Source organism: Urtica dioica, chromosome 5, assembly GCF_054948205.1.
Source record: "Urtica dioica subsp. dioica isolate 48M chromosome 5, U.dioica_male_clone48M_v1_H2, whole genome shotgun sequence".
NCBI classification, from domain to species: domain Eukaryota; kingdom Viridiplantae; phylum Streptophyta; class Magnoliopsida; order Rosales; family Urticaceae; genus Urtica; species Urtica dioica.
In genome coordinates this window covers 2,818,021-2,833,562 of record NC_142760.1, presented here as the reverse complement: position 1 = coordinate 2,833,562, position 15,542 = coordinate 2,818,021, and the positions used below count along the sequence as shown (strand labels likewise).

The window sequence follows — 15,542 nt, the reverse complement described above, 5'->3', positions numbered from 1 at the left end:
TTCGAAATCAAAACTCAGAACTACCTGGAATTATATATCTCAAACAAGAATAAAAATATCCTCAAGCTTAAAATCAAACTCATATCATGTATAGTCCAATTGTATATGATCTCCAATTCAATGACAAACTCTGTAATTCAGAAACTAAATTTCCCTAAACAAAAAGAAAAAAGTTTAAGAAACTGCAATCAGTATTTCCCTCTCAAAGAATGCCACTTCAATTTCAGGTGAAACCACAAGGGAGGCGATCCGAGGACGCCTCTGTTCAGCCTCGGATCGAAAACATCGAAGTTTGCTTTCCTCAGCCCGTCCAGCGCCACCTGCGCCGCCACCGCCGGCAACAAAACCGGCCGAGCCTCTGCCGGAACCGTCGGAGCCAAATCTCTCGCCCTCCTCAGGTGATCTCCGGCCACCGAGGCCATCTCGAACACCGCGTCGGAGAGACTTTCCCGACGATCGTTCAGACTCGGACCTAACCCTAACCCTAGGCCGTGCTTCTCGGCGACCTCGAGAGGGAGATAGAATCGCTCTCGGCCTCGGCTCGCGTGGTAAGGAATAGATCGGAGGAGAAGGAGGAGCGAGCTCGCTTTTCCGATGTGCGACGCGGCGTGGTCCGCGGGGGCAGAGGCGATTCCGGCGGCCTGGAGAGTGGCGTAGAGGAGACTGGAGGCGGTTTGCTCGCCGTACTTCTCAAGATCGTCGATTCGCCGGGGAACCTCGTCCGGTCCTCTGTTCGCGTCTCCGATCCGAGCCTCGACGGAGCGTCTGAGCCAGGCCTTGGCGGTGGTGGTCTTGAGGTGGCCGGAGGCCACGGAGGCGGAGAGAGCGATCGCGGCGGGGTGGTCGATCGGCTTGGAGGAGGAGAAGATCTTGTCGAGCGCGTCGCGCCACCAGAGGAGTCGCATGAGGCCGATTTGGGGATCGGAAGCGACGTCCATGGCTTTGGCGACCTCGACGTTGAAGGCGCGGATCGCGAAAGCGGCTCTTCTCGTCGCCGGAGATGGAAGCTCGAGGAGGCAGAGGTAGTGGTGGTAGTCGTAGCTCCGGACCTGGTTCACGCAGTGAGAGAACGCCGCGCTCACCGTCGCTCGAGATTTCGAACCAGCGTTCATCGGAGTTTTGTGAACTGAGAAATGAGAACGTTGAGAGAGCTCCGATGAAAGCCCTAATCCCGGAAGTGAATCCACTTAGGAGAGGTGGGAATGAAGAGATTTGGGCTAAGGTTAGGACATTCCGCTCCGGAAAAAGGAGGAGACGTGGAAATTACCTAGCCTAGCTTATTTGCAAACCTTTTTCTAATAATATCTTATTTTTCACTCTTATTCCGAGCGTTCTTCTTGCATTTCCAACTATTTATTTACTCAAGTTTCTTCGTCTCATTCTTATTCCGACAGATAATTAATAAAATAGTAAATACACCACTTTTTAGCTTCGAAGCTCATATTTACTTCTTTTTTTTTTTAAATAAAAAAATTAATAAAATACACTACTACTTATCTTTTGATGTTACTACTATTGAAGTGATTTTTATGTAAAATATTACAATTGATGATGCATATGAATAAAAAATAATTTTTTTTTGATGTTATGTAAAAATTTGGCAATTTATATATTGAAGTTGCTCTTATAGACTTTGCCTCATTCTGTCCCTAGCATTTTATTAATAATAATGAAGAGACAACCCGTCAAAAACTAAATCATATTATTTTTTTAAAATCTTAACATGTATTTTTTTTTTTTATTAAAAGATATATTAGCAAATTTAATACTTTTTGTAATCAACTTTCAACCGGCAGAGTCGAACCGGCAGAGTCGAAGGCAACGAAGCCGGAGTTTGAAATTTTCAAGAAAAGAGTTATCGTAGTTAAAGCTCGATAAACTCGTGAGTTTTTTAAATCGCTTAGTGCGTTTAAATGCTCTTGGATTTGATTATGTGATTTATTTCCTGTATTTAAATAAATAATTTATGATTATTTATTTAACAACGTTTAAGAATTTGATTTGATTCGCTTTGGAATTCTCGGTTACTTTTTATTCGGATCAATTTATTTAAAACTCATAAGCATGGAATCAAGATATGTGGGATGATTATGCAGAATGATTTCATATTTATGATGACAAAAAAAATTTTGTATTCAATCTAAACAATAATGTCATATTTATATTTTGTGTAGTTAAATTTATGTTTAAAATTTTTTTTTGAGTTAAGAAATTGTTTCCATGTACCAAACAGTTTTCACTTTTCATTTTTTCAAAAAAAAAAGTGAAAAGTGTACCAAACAGTTTTTCCAGTTTTTTCAATTTCTCAAAAACAAAGATGAAAACTGTACCACAACTTTTTGAAAACAACTACAAAACAGTTTTTCAGTACAACTACAAAAATTAGAAAACAAAAAACAAAAAACAGTTTGAGTTAACTACCAAACACAACCTATAGCACTGACAAAATAAAACCATGACTATAAGACAAGTCTAAAAGCCGTGCAAGGAATACGGATAGAGAGTTTGAGAGAATAAACCCATAATTGAAATGAAACGACTAGAGTTTGAGAGAAATCTAGAATGATTATAGTGACATTTCTGATATTGAAATTGAAAAGTCAGTAAATGTAGAACATAAGCTTTGAATATGGGCTCAAAACGCAAAAGGAGCCCCACCCAAAGCCCAAGAAATTGTGGGCCCAATAAGACTAGACAGCGTGTAACCGCGCACTTGTCCAATCCCAATAGATAACGCCATTCCCGCCATAAGATCACATCTTATTTACATTCCCTGCCATGCAAATGGATAACAAAACAGAACCTGAGAGAGCTTGAGAGAACACTCAATTCATTCATTCATTCATTCATTATTCCATGGCGTCTCTCACTTTCCGCTTCTCCACCGGAATCACCTCCGTCCGTACGAGTCCCAAGCTTCCCAAACACAGGACGAACAAGATCTCCTGCGTCAACTGGGTAAAGAAAAAAAATCACGTTTCTCTCTTTCGTTTCGCTTCACATCACTTCCGAATCAATTACCGTTTCATCTGATTTTTAATTTTTTTTTTATCTGTGTTGTGTTTTGATCGAAAGGAAGGATCCAGAAGGAATTCTAGGTCCACGGAAGACGGGCCTAATCGCGCGTCAGGAATTCAAGCGGCGGATGGAGAGGGACGCCGATGCGAGGGAAGAGTTCGAGAACCATATGATCCAAGAGAAAGCTCGTCGTCAATCTCTCAGAGAGGTTAGGATTTTATTTGAATTTCGAATTTTATGTTTTAATTGGAGTTTTGTTTGTTGTGAATTGCTTGATTTGATTAAACGGTGTGTGTGTGTGTTTTTGGCTTCAGTCTCGAGTCGCTCCTGTGTCTCTAACGGGGCTCGTGGAGTACTTTCTTGATACAGAAGCTCAAGAGATCGAGTTCGAGATCGGAAGATTGAGAACGAGGTACGAGCTTTCACGTCGAATTATGTGATTATGTGACAAGAGCTTGAAGAAGCTAATTAATGGCATTTTAGTACTCACTCATATTAGGATAACAGTACTCATTTTAGCTGGTTTCTTTGATGTTGTGAGTTTGTTTGGGTAACTTTGTATTTCCGGTCATTTCTTTGCGGTTTCTATACTTGAAATTTTGATTAAAGTTTGTGTCTTTGGTCATGGCTTTATCGAGGACTAATTTCTTAAGGGTTTCGACGTGGTTTCCGATTATTCTTATTGTTATACTGTAGTAAATAATGCGGAACTGAAAATCGATTATTGTAGATTGAATGAAGAGTTCTTTTCGCACCTAAAACTTGAGATTGGCCAGATCCGTTTCGCAGTTGCTAAAACTGAGGTTCGTTGTTAAAGAATACGTATACACCTTAATTCACGGTCACGGGTTTTTCATTTGTGGAAATTAATGACATTTGCCAATTAATTAAACCAGGATATGGAAGATAGGCTGGTCGAACTCGAAGCCTTACAGAAAGCACTCAAAGAAGGGATAGGTCTGTAAAGATTCCGAAACCCGTGACCGTTTTTTCAGCATTTAGTGAAACTCAAAACCATTCTTGTGCTCTCTCTTTTTTTTTTTTCAGAAGCATATGACAAGATGCAAATTGAGCTTCTGAAGGCAAACGGGAGTCTGAAAAAAATCTTGTCGTCAAAGGATGTCAAAGCAACTGTACGAGAATCGTTATGGTTCAACATGTAATAAAATGTCTTGAATTTTTACGTATCTGAGATGATTTTTCTGTTTCCTGTGTTCAGTTATTGGAGATGGTAGAGCTAAATGAACTCAATCGACCTTTGTTGGCCTTGCTCGACGAAAACATAGCAAGCGCAAACAGAAGCAATCAGGTGAGTTAGCCATTTCTTCGACCATGTGGCATATTGGTCCGTGAGCTTAGTACGAAATGATGTTTAATCTCAAACTATTGATTTTGTAGTATTTAAATCATTTCATATAAATAGTAATATTTTTATTAACGTATAAAATTCAACACCTAAACCATACATATTTGCAAACTTAAATAAATTGCTTATGATTTCAACAAGTTTTCGTTAAAACACAATCTCTCTATAACATTAAAAAATTAATTGGTGTTTTTATGGTTGATTATTACATTTCTAGGTTAGGATAGATAGAAATTGAATTTGAGAATTGGGGAAAAACTAACTCTCATCTTGAATGATTGAGAGTGAAAATGTTTATTCCAATCTTGATGAGAAATGTACAAGTATAAGGCTTTATATAGCCATGAGACATTAAGGAAATAAATGAAAATACAATGAAAGAAATAAAGGAAAAACAACATGTCGTACTTATCGTTTAATAGACATAAACGATACGCATGAAAAATATTTGATCTCTAATACACCCGTGCAAGATGAACTTTCCCGAAAGTTCATCTTGGATTGAACTTGGATATCGGAGAAGACAACTCGGTGAAGACCTAACTCGTTTTGTGAAGAAATAATTTCTGAGAGGCATTTTGTCAAACACCTTGAGTACATATTTTAGACAGAATTGCAGAACATAGCTTTCTTGGCATCCAATCACCCCGCAACCAAACCTAAATCCGCCGAGAGCCATGGCGGAGGATGCGAGAGAGTAGCGAGATAAACGGCGGATTGACTTCCATGGGCTCGATCGAGTCGCGTTGGGTCTTCCAGGACGAGGACGCACAGAGATCAGCTCAGAGTCACCGTGGATTCCAAGGAAGAGGAAGAAGACGATAATGCCGAGCAGAGGCTGATTCGGACCAGTCCGAGAGTCGAATCCTTCGACGTCGAAGCCCTGGATGTCCCCGGAGCTCAGCGGAATGAATACGAGGAATTCAGTGTCGCAAAGAAAATAATACTTGCGTTCCAAACTCTTGATCTTGTTCCAGTTCTTGGTGTTGTGAACCCGCTTCTGAAGCCAGTTCGAGTAATGGCCAAGCCTGTACTCCTCGTATCCCTTATCAGAGAGCCTTTCCGGCGCCGCCATTGGTGACGACGCAAGCGAAGATCGTGTACAGCGAAGCTATCTCTTGCTGCGAAAAAAAAAACCATTGCAGTGCTCTTGGACCTCCTCGATGTCGTACTGAGTGAGCATTGAAGATGTGTTTCCCATGGCAACCGAGAGAGAGAGAGAGAGAGAGAGAGAGAGAGAGAGAGAGAGAGAGAGAGAGAGAGCTGAATTGAAGTTGAAGTCTAGGAAGAGGAAGTCGAGGTTTGATTTTGCTTCGTTTGAATCAGGAAGGGAATCTGACATGCGCGAGTGGCTATAACGCGCGTCAAAACAGTAACCGCGCTTTCGAAGATCCAATCTTTGTTGCAGCTCTCATCTTGATATTGGCAAGGGATTGTCGTGGCTTCACTGGAGAGGTCGGATGAGCTGTTGACGACTCTGACACGGCAGTGACTCTCCGGAGAAGCGTCTTGACTCGACAAAATTTGCCGGAGTAAAATCTTGATCATATTGGCACGGTGGGACTCGCCGGAGAAAGATTCTTAAGGGCTCGATACGACTGGATTCGCCGGAAGAGAACCTTGATGGCCATGGCACGGCGAGACTCGCCGGAAATAGATCTTGAAGCTTTGACACGGCGGGGCTCGCCGGAGAAGCCTCTTGAATGTTGAAATGGCAGGACTCGCCGGAAGGAGATTCTTGATGAATGACACGGCTTGAAATCACCGGTGAATGAATCTTGATAAAAAAATGCTCCGAATGTCCGATGCGTCTCTGTCGATGAAGCTTTTTCGTCGATGAAGCGATGAAGAGAAGAACTTGAAATCGAGAAGAACTTGAAATCGAGAAGAAGAGGCGCTCAATATTCGGAATATTCGGAGGTAAAAGGAAATTGACCTTCGTGAAATTCCACCGAGCTTGTCATCGGAGATCTATTCCGATCATCGAGGAATCGGGGATGACGAAGAGGATTTCTCTAACCTAGAAAATCGAATGCGGAATTTCGCTCTGATACCATATTACATTTTTAGGTTAGGATGGATAGAAATTGGATTTGAGAATTGGGGAAAAACTAACTCTCATCTTGAATGATTGAGAGTGAAAATGTTTATTCCAATCTTGATGACAAATGTACAAGTGTAAGGTTTTATATAGCCATGAGACATTAAGGAAATAAAAGAAAATACAATGAAAGAAATAAAGGAAAAACAACATGTCGTACTTATCGTTTAATAGACATAAACGACACGTATGAAAAATATTTGATATCTAATATTGATCTGTACTTTAATTAGTAGTTTTTTTTTTTTTAAATATTTATATATATGTATATATTATAAAACTAACAAGTTATTTAATTTTAAGTTGACGAATCTATAAGCTTTTTAGGTGATAGTTTTCATCATAAATAAGTGAATATATTTTATTAAAAAAAAAAATAGTTTTGGGACCAATATGTCACGCATAATAATCCAAGATTACTTGCATATATCCAACTTGCAGAAAGAAGCAGCTGAATTCATGGAAAAACTCCGTGGAGCCATGCTCAAGTATATGACAGTTTAGTTATCAGGTGATTAACATAATATAAGTGATTATTCTTTTTATCTCATATAGTAGTAGTTTATTACATTCACAAATCACGGAGTCATTTACAACTCAGCGCACTAATTAATCTTTTGCTTGATGCATTGTAGGCTGACTAGTCCATAATGAAGAAGCGCTATTGCAAGCCCATGGTAATTTTTGTTTTTTATGTGTTAAATTTTTTCCCTCCTTTTGGTGTAAGGTTGCGAATGAAGACTGTTGTTTAGTTCGGAACCAACGTGACTGTAACTAATTATAGCGAGTATGGTGAGCGATGAGATAGAAAAATTATAGGGTTAAGTTGAGAGATAATTGTGTTCATGTTTTATTGTATATAACATACTCTTTTACCCTGGCAAACATAGAAAAAAAAAAAGGAAGTTCATTGTTTTGTTTATGCTCATAGGCCAGTTTCCCCAAAGATTGTCGTTTGTCTCCTTTGAGATTTGTAGCTAATTTTTCACATATAATTAAAATGCTCAAATTCAATATAGACTTGCTTAATTGTTATTCAACTATTACCAAATAAGAATTTTTCTGAGAGAGAAAAAAAAAAAAAAAATTTCTAGACATGTCAGTTTACACTCATCTAGCTATTTTTCTTGTAATATTATTGGCACAAAGATTGCAAAAAGACAAATCGAAAACCGAAAAAATTTCAAAACAGAGTTTTTTTTTTTTTTTTTTTGGGTATTAACAAATGAACAAACAAGATCACAACAAGCAGTCCGTACGAGCGGGCAATCTCCTGAAGAAGTTGAGGGGCAGAGAAGGTAATTTGCTCCGAAACCTTGGGTGCCTCAGGTAATAGAGCCCCGCGGCAAAGGCGACGAGCCTGAAGGGCGTGGCGTAGAGCACGACGGCGGCGCAGAGGCAGAAGAGGACGAAAAGGGCCGTGGCTCTCGGGTCGCGCCAGCTCAGCACGGACTGGACTCTCTCGCCCTGAGTGGCTATGTCTCCGACGACGGTTTGGATCCTTCCGGCCACGCTGCGGAGGCGGTCGTACCTCATTCGCACGATGTCATTGGGCCTCGACGTCGGGAACGTGTCGAACTCCTCGTCCAACTCGTCCGGCTGGGCCGCCTCCGCCCACGACAGCTTCGTGTCCATCTGCGGAGCCTCCCGTGGCCGCAACCTGTACCATCATTAACCCACCGCTTTGAAATAACCGTTTTTTTTTTTTTAACCTTTGTGGTGACTTTAACCCGTTTACTCGTTTGAGGGGCGTGAGTGCCTATTTACTAACTAAAGAAAACACGGAAAAGAAAAAAAAAATACATGGATAGTCTCCATTTATTAGGGGATGTGCACAATCCGGTCTGGTCTGAAAGTAATCTAGTTTGGAGACCGGTCATAGACCAAACCGTTTTAAATGGTTTGAAATTATTTTAGAGCGGACCGTATAATTTAAGAAAATAAATCAAATTGTAACAAAACGTTTTTTTTTTAATTTTATTTTATTTTATTTTTTAACACATTTAATAAGAGAGAGCAAAGAAAAATAAAATATCAAACATAAACATCGATTAATTAAAATGTCCAATCCAAATCAGTAAATGTTTTAGGATTATTAAAATCGCAGTCTCAGTTATTTTATTCAAACCAGATCGTTATATATAATCGAACCAGATTAGATTAAATTAAAAACCTTTTAAACCAGACCGACGATTTGAAAAACCAATGATCGAGTCTGATTTACAGTTTTCTAGCTTTTACCGCTACATCCACGAATACCTTCATATTTGTGGAATGTATCTGTTGTTGTTGTTTTAAGAACACCACAAACAAGTAAAGTTTGTAAACTAAAATTGCCAAATTAGATTTAAAAAAAAAAACAAAAAAATTAGGTAAATAGCCAACTAAAACGTTTGGAATTCTTATATAACCAACGTTTCGTAAATTTTAGGTAAATAGCCATAAAGATGACGTGGCCTAATAAATGGAAGTGGTTATTCCCCTAAAATTTACATTTGTAAATATATGAAAGTAACTATTTACCTAAGATTTACGAAACGTTGACCATTTAACAATGTCAAACTGTAAATGTGACTATTTACCTAATGGACTAAAAAAAAACTAGTAATTCTCACACATAATATGATGATAATTACCTGTAATTCCACAAGCCAATGAGGAACATGTAGAGAAACACAGTGGGAAGTATAAGCTCGGGATAGCAAACGAGGATGAGAAACAGGACGTGCACGAGCACGGTGGTGACGGGGTTCCTCCAGCGACACACGTCCCCGAGCCACCGTCCCACCGACACGAGTCCCGAGACGAGAGCCATGACCCGAAAAAAGTTGGCCTTGCTCCTCCGCATGCTCCACCCCGCCGAGTCGGCGTCCAGCATGTACTCCACCACCTCCCTCCTCAGCGGCGGCTCCGCCCTCGCCAGCCTGGCCGCCACCGTGGCCATGGCCTTGTGCCGCAGGCTCTCCACTTGCTTCACCGACATCGGGACCAAGTAATGCATCTTCGGGAGAAGCGGGCGGCAATAGAGGTACGCCGTCCCCGCCACCGCCGGAGAAGAACCCGTCGAGGTGTACCGCACCGCCAGACGAAGCTCTCCCATTTTTTTCACCCCCGTCGGGTGGAGCGCCAGCAATGTGTGCCAGCTCGTGTACGTCCGGTGCGCCTCTAGGGTCGAAACCCGGATTCGTACCTTCGTGGACGATCATCAACAATAAAAATATGTTATTGATGATCTCACCGTAAAAAAAAAACATAAATTATGTTTACGAGATTTTGACCCGTGCCCTCGAAAATCTCGGGTAATAGGAGGTGATGTCAACCAAGTTATATTCTTGGTGGTGGCATAAAAGAAAATTTAAGTGGGACGTTTTTCTTGTATGATACGTAATGATAAAGGTATTTAAATGTATCAATTTCTAATTTTATTAGGTAAGAAAGACTACTCAAACAAATAAATAAAATGAGTGAGGGGTGTGTTTGCAAGGCCCTAGGGACAGAATCGGACATATGACCTATTTCGAGTCTTATAATTAAAAAGAAATTCGTTCAAACTAAAACAAGACGCAAATTTGATTTCAAATGGTTTAAGCATTTAATCAACAAACTAAAACAAACTAAAACAAGACCTATTTATATAATTTTGATTGAGGTTAGTTATTAAGCTATTTCAAATGGTTTCTTCATAAAAGTATGTGTGAATGTATAATCTACAAATCAACTCGTGACCTTTATAAACTCTTGTTAGTTCTCAATTCCGAATATAGACTAAAAAAAAGTTAAATATAATAATAGGAAATAAAAATTAAGAAATAAGATTTGAGGGGGGAGGGTTATAAGTCATCCGTACCTTCCCGATCCGGGAGTCCCTTCCGGCGGCCGGAGCACCACCGGAGATATGGCAGTTGTCGAAGACCCCAAGGGTGGCGACGGTGCAAGGGTCGTTCACTTCCCACGTGTACTGCTCGTTCCACCGCGGCTCGGACGAGTCGAGCACCGTCCTCGTGCGGACCCACTTCTGCCCGTACTTCACCACAACATAAGCGTCCGTGCACCCCCGGGCCCCACCGCCGCCGCCGTCCTTGGCCTTCATCGGTAGGAGCTCGCGCGCCCCGAGGATCCCGATCTCGAGGACCCCGACGGAGGGCTTCCACAGCTGGCGGGCGGTGGGACGGGTGTCGCTGAGGTGCGCGGTGGGCTCGTCCAAAACGTGGTACCCGCCCTCGAGGCACACCCTCAAGTGGACCCGGCTCGAGAATTTCAAGTCTTTCCTTCCGCGGTCGGGCTCGAGGACGCCGAACCCGTAGCGCTCGAGGTCGAACCACCGCGAGTGGACCGGGCGGCGGTGGTCGAGCCGCCGCTCGAAGGCCTCGAGAGGGAGGCTCACTTTGCCGAGGAGCTCGTCTTTCGACGCGTGGACGCGGTCCTCCACGGTCACGACGAGCTCCTCCTCGAAGGGCTCGGCCGCCACGAAGACGAGGTCGTCCTCGCTCCACCGCGGGTTCGCGCTCGGGCTCGGGCACACGTTTGTCCTCAGCACCTGGCTACCCACCTGCAACCACGGAGTTTGAAAAATTCTTAAAATTAAAAAAAAAAAAAATTGATTTTCAAGTTAATTCAAATTAGGGATAATTCCAAAATTGTGATAATTTGAAACTCTTTTTCACCAAAATCTATTAATTCCTAATAATTCTCGAGTTATGACTATTTATTAACAAACTTGTTAATAAATAACAGTGCTTATTGATATATATGTTAAAAAACCAGTGTTTGTTGACAAACTTGGTATAGTTTTGGAATTTGAAACAATTTATGAATTTTGGTCAACAAAGTTTTAAATATGGTCATAGTTTTGGAATTATTCATTTTCAATAAGGGGATTAACTTGAAAAAAAGTTTAAAAAGGAAATGCCATTTGATTATATTTTAAAATTATATTATACAGATTTTGGGCTGTTTTAGTTGAATAGCCAATTGAAATTAATAAATTTGTTAAACAGTTTGTTAAAATAAACAAATTAGTAAAATAGCCAATTAAAACGTGTGGATTTGCTATATAGTCAACATTTCGTAAATCTTAGGTAAATAACCATAAATATGAAGTGGTCTAATAAATGAAAGTTACTATTTATCTAAGATTTACGTATGTAAATATATAAAATGGACTATTTATCTAAGATTTACAAAACGTTGACTAATTAGCAATGTCAAACTGCAAATGTGCCTATTTACCTAATTGACCCTCGTTAAAAAATAGTGGATTAACCAAGAATTTACACAAGTTGTTAATAATTGTTTTGACGGCGTCATTAAATTTGTTTGAAATTATTTATATAGGATCACTTTGACCATTATGCTTAAAAACTTAAAATTTCCCTATTTTATTAGTTAATTAATTTATATACATACCTGAGCCTTAACAAAAACCTCGGGAACCCTACTCCGGTCGTTGGGGACGACGTCCTGGGCCTCGATGACTCCGACTCGAAGGTACCACAGCTTGGGCGACACGTAGACCTTTGACCGGACGTTGACCACTCCCTCGCCGGAGACGGAGGCGGCGTCGGCGTGCCAGGCCTCCGGGAAGGCCTCGTCGGCCTGAGTCCCCATCCAGACGGCGAGCATGATCTCGCCTCTCACTTTCCCGCCGTCCCCGCGGCGGTGCTCGAGGCGGTACCACTGCGGAGCCAAAGGGCTGTCCGGCGGGACCCGGCTCGGCACCTCATTCAGGTCGAACACCACTCGGCCGAGGTAGTCGTCACGGCCAAGGGTGTCCTTGTCCCTCACGAAAACCTCCAGCACCGAAGATTGGACTCGCTCCTTCGAGAACGCAAACACCTGTGGGGCCAAAATGTCAATAATTAAATACATAAGACAAAATTGTGAAGTTTTCAGTAAAATAGTCAAAGTTAAGTAGTAAAATGATTCGACAGTATAATTACAAATTTTGACAATATTTATAAGCAATTAATCACATTCAAAAAATTTGATCACGTGGATAATTTTTTATTTATCAAAATATGATACTTGTACATTTTGTTTTGTGAATTTTGACTAATTCACTAATTTTAGATAAATCTTCGCTATTTTTGCAAATCCATTAATTTAGATGGGCTAGTTAGCTGATACCCAAACATTTAACCTATGAAGAGTTAAAAAAAAAACTATGAATTAAGAGGGATCAAAGTTTAACTTTATTACACGAATAAAAAAAAAAACTATGAATAAAGAGTCTTGGCGCAAATAATTTCTGCAGTTTTACAATACCATATTTTTGGTCTCTAAAACATTATTTTTTTTGAAAATTTTGATCCTTACATTATTGGTTGTATCAAATTGCTTCAAAGAAAAAAGTTTACGACTGAAGTGTGAAATTTTAACAGTTTTCCTACGAAATTTTATTTTACACAACGTTCCACGACGAACGAGTGTCAATTTCGTATTTTATTATATATAAAGGACTAAAATGTAAAGAATATAATTAAAAAGTTTGGGAGGTCCTTCCTACCTGGTTCCACTCTGGGTTGGTCTTCCTCTCAAAGTGCCTAGTCTGACCCTTGTAGTTCCCGAGCTTGATCTCCACGTAAGGGTCGCAACCAGCCGTGACCCCACTCGGCGGGAGATCTCTCGCCCTCACCACCCGAACATACAGATACATCATCTGCATGCACATGCGTAGAGCCAGAAATTAAATTTAGAGGGTGCCAAGTGAACAAAATAATTTTTTTTTTGAAAGATATTATTGAATTATAGACACAAACAAAAGCAAAAAACAGTAGTATAAACTTAATTATATATATATATATATATATATATATATATATATATATATATATATGAAACTTTACTAGTAAGCTCACTACTACAAAAAGGCCCTCGAAATCGCCCATAAAACATCTCATATAAAATCGAACAACGCCCAAAAAAAATTTAGCTATGAAGAGTGACATGGCATAATCTAAGATATACCAAGTGTAAAATCGGGTGGCGCTTTATATAAAAACAACCACTATTTATTATTTGGCGGGGAAGGAATTGAGTGACGCTTATAATTAAATTAGCAGAAAATCTTAAATAAGTAGTCACTTTTCAGACTATATCTTGGATGAATAATCAATATTTGGTATATGAAAGTGACTATTTACGTAAGATTTAGGTCTGAAAGTAATTATGTCAAACGTTTAATTTGGCTATTTTTCTAATACACCTTTAAATTAAAGAGCAAGGCTAATGTACCACTTATAAAAACTGGGGCATTGCTTTTATATAAAAAGGACGCTCTATTTATTAATTTGGCGGGGAAGGAATTGAGTGTCGCTTATTAAACGAGCAATGCTAAAAAAAAGAGGGATCAAATATTCTTAATTCTATTAGATAAATATACGAGGGTTAGTTATATCACCTGTTCCACTAGGTCATGTGTGGTCGCCGCCGCGGTGGTTGTGTTCCCGTACCCCTCGCCGGACCCATCCATCGTCCACTCTCTAATTCCTCCGCCGCCGCCGGACATCTCATCAGCCTCGTCCCGGCGGTGGTATGCCGGCGGAGGGTTCATCACCGTCCGCGACCGTCTCTCTATCGGCATTTTGTCAATCTTGCCCTTAGGGTTAGGGTTAGGATTAGGGTTTGATTAGTGTTTTGTTTACTGTTGGAAAATAATGAGCATATAGCCTTGTGGGAAAAGCAACGGGAGTGGGGATTAATAATACACATGGAATAATTTCGAAGGCAATGATGGGAAGAAAGGAAGACCTGCCATGGAAGTAAGGAACGAATGTACTATTATTAGGGCTCTTGGTTTTGGTACTGTTTGTTATCTTCTTTTTGTTTTGGTGTCAAAGCAAAGAAGCTTTCATTCTCAAGCTCTCTATGTTGATAGCATGGAAGTATATATATGACTTGTAATAGTAATAAGTGATGAAAAATGATAAAACGGTGTATACAAGTTATTGTATACGATGTATGTAGAGCACATATCCATAATAATAGTTTTAATACTTTTTTTTTCTTTCTTTTTATACTTTTCTTTCGATCGATTCTAACGATTTCATATAAATTGTTATTGTTTTATAAGAATAAATAAGATATGAAACGTAGGAAATTAAGGCCTGGGGGGGGGGGTCTCCTCAAAATTGATTTTTTAATTGAACCTGTTTTTAATTTCTAAAATTATTTTATATATAAATTTTACATTTTAGTCCCCTTGACGTTTATTTTTCAATTATAAACATATCTAGCTCCGTCAGTTTGTTTATGTTTTTATTATCTTATTACAACCACAATACCTTTCTTGCTTAGGCAGCAATTACTGTCAACAGAAAAAGAAGTTCGAAAAACAAAAATAGCTAAAAAGAAGACTAAGATAAAGCAGTAAAGGCAATTATTAAGCTCTAATGTAATGACTAAAGATGCCTTTTTCACTATATTGTTGCAAGGTGGCAGGCCTTCTATATCTCTTTCCACGTTATGAATTACAACAATTAATATATATGTTCAAAATATTTTTTTAAATCGCATATATGAATTAATAAAAAGAAAAATGTACAAAATAACCATTTGAAACTTTTTGATTGACAAAATAGACAAGGTTTTAACTTTTCAGCAAAATAGTCAAATTTACGTTTTCAAAATTTTTTGACAGCCAAGATTAAATTTTTTGACGATTATTATAAGCAATTTATCACTTTCAAAAAAATTAAACTTGGGTGCAATTTTTTTTTTTAAACCAATTTACTACACATTTGGGCTATTACACTAAATTAAGATAAACTTAGACTATTTTGCAAATTCATAACTTTAAATTGGCTATTTAGTTACATCACCCTTGACAAAATTAAACAATTAAATCTTATGTAATAAAATATTTTGTTGAATTGAAATTTGTGTAGCTTACACAGCGATTGAACCACGAAAGTATGAACTCTCTCGATCGATCGTGTCTTTTTTTTTGTCTATATTTGATATTAAAGTTTCTTCCATAGAAATTGTTTCACCTAGTATAAAAATTCATTGAAACACAATATAAAACAAAATAATATAGTCCATATATATATATATATA

General features: G+C 39.3%; 3 protein-coding genes across 3 annotated transcripts; 1 reads left to right on the top strand and 2 right to left on the bottom strand.

The window, feature by feature from the left end:
* Positions 1-10: 10 nt before the first annotated feature.
* LOC149394820 (uncharacterized) lies at positions 11-1,401 on the bottom strand. Its single transcript, XM_089615358.1, has one exon. It carries the CDS (start codon positions 1,110-1,112, stop codon positions 189-191), a length of 924 nt encoding a protein of 307 aa, XP_089471484.1. The 5' UTR covers positions 1,113-1,401; the 3' UTR covers positions 11-188.
* A 1,386-nt stretch (positions 1,402-2,787) lies between these two features.
* LOC149394819 (dimethylallyl, adenosine tRNA methylthiotransferase) lies at positions 2,788-7,413 on the top strand. The gene is made up of 9 exons (XM_089614949.1): positions 2,788-2,958; positions 3,080-3,226; positions 3,333-3,430; positions 3,749-3,821; positions 3,915-3,975; positions 4,066-4,151; positions 4,238-4,327; positions 6,927-6,996; positions 7,121-7,413. The coding sequence occupies exons 1-8, from the start codon at positions 2,857-2,859 to the stop codon at positions 6,987-6,989; spliced, it is 720 nt and encodes a 239-aa protein (XP_089471075.1). The 5' UTR covers positions 2,788-2,856; the 3' UTR covers positions 6,990-6,996; positions 7,121-7,413.
* A 291-nt stretch (positions 7,414-7,704) lies between these two features.
* Positions 7,705-14,233, bottom strand: LOC149394818 (FT-interacting protein 3-like). Its single transcript, XM_089614948.1, has 6 exons — positions 13,885-14,233; positions 12,991-13,143; positions 11,892-12,320; positions 10,333-11,034; positions 9,122-9,675; positions 7,705-8,145 (listed from the first exon to the last, which is right to left on the bottom strand). The coding sequence occupies exons 1-6, from the start codon at positions 14,065-14,067 to the stop codon at positions 7,725-7,727; spliced, it is 2,442 nt and encodes an 813-aa protein (XP_089471074.1). The 5' UTR covers positions 14,068-14,233; the 3' UTR covers positions 7,705-7,724.
* Between the last annotated feature and the right edge of the window lie 1,309 nt (positions 14,234-15,542).

Coding starts and splice junctions, on each gene's coding strand:
- LOC149394819 (XM_089614949.1), top strand. CDS start 2,857: ATGGCGTCTCTCACTTTCCGCTTCTCCACCGGAATCACCTCCGTCCGT. Junction 4,152..4,237: donor CAAAGGATGTCAAAGCAACT/GTACGAGAATCG, acceptor TCCTGTGTTCAG/TTATTGGAGATGGTAGAGCT. Junction 4,328..6,926: donor GCGCAAACAGAAGCAATCAG/GTGAGTTAGCCA, acceptor TCCAACTTGCAG/AAAGAAGCAGCTGAATTCAT.
- LOC149394820 (XM_089615358.1), bottom strand. CDS start 1,112: ATGAACGCTGGTTCGAAATCTCGAGCGACGGTGAGCGCGGCGTTCTCT.
- LOC149394818 (XM_089614948.1), bottom strand. CDS start 14,067: ATGCCGATAGAGAGACGGTCGCGGACGGTGATGAACCCTCCGCCGGCA. Junction 13,144..13,884: donor CACATGACCTAGTGGAACAG/GTGATATAACTA, acceptor ATGTGCATGCAG/ATGATGTATCTGTATGTTCG. Junction 12,321..12,990: donor CCAACCCAGAGTGGAACCAG/GTAGGAAGGACC, acceptor TTGGCCCCACAG/GTGTTTGCGTTCTCGAAGGA.